The 3,309-nt window shown below is 52.8% G+C and overlaps 1 protein-coding gene across 1 annotated transcript, besides 2 other annotated features; it reads right to left on the reverse strand.

Moving 5' to 3' along the window:
- Positions 1–100: 100 nt before the first annotated feature.
- On the reverse strand, positions 101–2,821 carry Tco025E_04694 (3-phosphoglycerate kinase, glycosomal; the record flags this gene model as incomplete). The annotated part of the gene is made up of 1 exon (XM_029371602.1): positions 101–2,821. One exon carries the CDS (start codon positions 2,819–2,821, stop codon positions 101–103), a length of 2,721 nt encoding a protein of 906 aa, XP_029228325.1.
- A 76-nt stretch (positions 2,822–2,897) lies between these two features.
- Positions 2,898–2,928: a microsatellite.
- Positions 2,929–3,230: 302 nt separating this feature from the next.
- Positions 3,231–3,257: a microsatellite.
- Positions 3,258–3,309: the final 52 nt, after the last annotated feature.

Genomic DNA, 3,309 nt, shown 5'->3' on the forward strand with positions numbered 1-3,309 from the left:
CTTTTGCTTCTCTCACCCGCCGCCCACCCGACACCAGGCGTGGGGCGGTGGCGACGTTTCTCGCCTTCTCCACCTCCTTTGCGATCGCCTGCCTCTCACGCTACTTTCGATCGTCAAGTTGGCGTCGATGACGCCGCGACACCACGTGCGCGTGCGCGCGCCACACCACGCCCAGCAGCAAATGCACCCCAAAACGCAATAAGACGGAAATCGCCTGCTTCAGCTCGTACGCCTTAAAGGCGTCTGTCCTGAAGAGCCCCAGCAGCGACGTGGACTCAGCGTCACGATTGCGGCGAAACAAGAGGGCAAAAACAATAAATCCCAGAAAAAGTCTAACAACGACCATGATAAGAAGTTGCACAAACCGCGTACACCTGGACCTCTTAAGAAGTTCCAAACGGCGTTGCATGGCGAGGAAGCTGGCATGCGCCGCGAGTGGAACCCAACTTACGGCGACTGACGCCAGTGCTTCGTCCAATACTGCCCTGTAGGTCAACCCACTCCAGTTGCGCCCCATTGCCATCAAACGCAGGGGAGCAGTAACGAGGGCAGATCGGATAGTTGCGTACATTAATCCAAGCGAAACGGCTCTATGGTAGGCCACATCACGCAAAACCGCTGCCCCTAGGACCGGAAGAAGACCACCGTGACACGCCAACTTTCCCCAAAGGTAGTTGTCCTGTTGCATCGGAGAGAGGGCAGGGTAATCAGTGTATTGCATCGTCAATTTCTGCAAGGCCAAGGCCGACACCACGTCCTGTACGATATCCTCAATTAACCCCCACTCCTCAGGCACGGCATACGGACCCGGCACGCGGGAACAAACGGCCGCGCGACGCAGGACGCATCGCAAGGAAGCTTGGTTTTGGTATTCTTCAGTTGCCATCATCGATAGGGGTTCAGAAACGTTTTGTAAAAACTGCGCTGCCAAGTCTGGATGCTCATTAAGGAGGTCATTAAGAGAGGAGGAGGTTAACTGGTACGTTATTGTTCCACTCACAGCTGCCTGAACTGTCTCCACCGCAAAGGCTTGGGTAATAAAGTCGTACATGCCCACCGTCTGTCCACGTCCAATGAATCTGGAAGGGATGGTCAAGGTGTTGTCGCCAAGGCGTGCCACCAACCCCCCCTCGGCAACCACCCACATACTTACATGGCGATCTCCCCGGTATGCCAAGTAATCTCCACACGCATGAAGACGTCGCGCAAATTTCCGTGCCGCAGCCTGAATTTGATGCGACGTGCACCCTGAAAAAAGGGGAAGATTTCTCAACAATTCATCTACGGAAACCGTACTCTTAGAGTCCAACCCCGGAGTCACATCCGAGAGCGCCTCGACGCCAGGAAGAAGATGCCCCTGCAGCACCTCTAAACACGACACCCCACCTCCAGAAATGTGGGAAAAATATGGGGCAAGCTCAAACTTTTGAACAGCAGAGGCAGTGCTGCGTCCGCCGATGATAGATAGTTTTCGCTCTTGTGCGAGCAGCGTGGCAAAGGCATGTGTGCCCGCATTGTAGCCAAGATTGGTCCAGCCAAAGGTTCCAGTCCAATATACACACTGACACGCACGAATGTACTTGGCGAAAAGTGATATTGTACTGGCCCCACAATCCATAGCATAAACATCTGAAGGAACAGCCATAGACTCTACAACGACAGCCACGGTCTCCTTGCTGTTTGTCAATTCCTTCGACACCACGTGGTCAACAGGCAACACCAATTCGGTCCCATTCGCCTCACATAGTGAAATGATTTCATCGGCTAATTGTGTACAAGGAACAGACTCCTCCACGATGTTTCCACCTCGGCTTTTTAGTTGTGTACGCTTTACTACTTCACATAAGTTCAACGACTTCCCACACGTTAATCCCTTGGCTGATAAAAATGGGATTGCCAATGCACCCGCAATAAGTATCTTGTCCACCTTGCCTATTAAACTCCGTATCAAGAGCAGTTTTTCCGGGACATGTGTCCCGGCAACCACCACCGCGATAGGCCGGGCAGGGTGGGTAAGAAACTTGGAGAAAAACGCCAACTCCCGATCCATGGAAAGTCCTGCAGCACCATGTTGTAGAAGTTTGGGCAGGGCCGTGTTGCTTGCGTGCTCTTTGCTGGCCGTGGAGAAGGACTCATTTACAAACACGTCGATGCCTGCCGCAAGCACCTCCGCCATAGCCCGTCGTTTTGCCGGGTCCGACGAAGTTTCATTGGAATAAAACTGCAGGTTTTCCAGCACCAGCACATCCCCGGGGCTAAGCTGGTGCAGCGGTGGGCGCAAGCAATCTCGGGCAAACGTTACTTTAACACCTGGGAGAAGCTTGGAGAGCGCCTTGACAAACGGCAAAGTCGAGACCGGCGAAAATTCCGCCTTTGGGAATACGCGACGTAACGCGTCGAATTTTGCCGCATTTTCCAGTCGCGAAAATGCCCGTGTCTTGCCGGTGTCGCAGTCGACAGAGCAGGTGGATGGGACCTCAAACCCCGGCACACCCCGCAACACCTCCAGCTTCGCTTGGGGCGAGAGGGAGGAGAAAAAGTTGCTCAATCCCATGCCTTCCTCGCGGCGAAAGGCCTCAATCGCCTCCTCGCGCTCCTGCCGCGGCAAGTTTAATGGAATACCGCATAGTGCTCCAAACGACGCCCCCACCACCACAGCCCCCTTCTTCTTTATCAGGTAGTCAATGGTGTTCACTGTGGCGTGGGAATCTGTTGTTGCCCCCAATATGTTGTGCGGGTCCACCAGGACGAAGAACTTTTTGTTTTTGAGCGGCCAGATGTCGTACAGGGCACGCTTCGACCCCAACGCCGTAACCGACATCAACGAAGCTTAAACAAGTAAATGGCTAAATCTAACAAATAAATTAATATTGAAGTTCTTTGACTCCCCCGGCTATTCTCTCGCTCGCTCGCTCTCTCTCTCTCTCTTTTTTTTGTGTGTGAATGTGTGATACTTTTTGCTAAACCGATTAAATATCAGCCGTTTTTTTTACTTGTTTTTGTTTTTGCCTAAATCGCGTTGTAGCTTTGTATTTACTGCGACGCCGCGCTCTGCCTCCGCTTCACGCACGCTTCTATTTACCAGCACTTCTGCCGGGCGGCGATGGCGGGGCGGGGAGGAAAACACGTGGGAAAGAAAAACACCACGGCGGCGATGAAAACAAAGTTTGAAACAACCTCAGCACCAGCACCAGCAACATCTGCCCGGCACATGAGGAGAAAGGAGGAGAAACAACAACAACAACAACAACAACAACGGCGTTTCCTTCTCCTCCCCCTCTCTTTTCCAACGTCTTTTTTTCCGTTACT

Source organism: Trypanosoma conorhini, assembly GCF_003719485.1.
Source record: "Trypanosoma conorhini strain 025E chromosome Unknown Tco_14.4_contig_00248, whole genome shotgun sequence".
Classification (NCBI taxonomy): Eukaryota; Euglenozoa; class Kinetoplastea; order Trypanosomatida; family Trypanosomatidae; genus Trypanosoma; species Trypanosoma conorhini.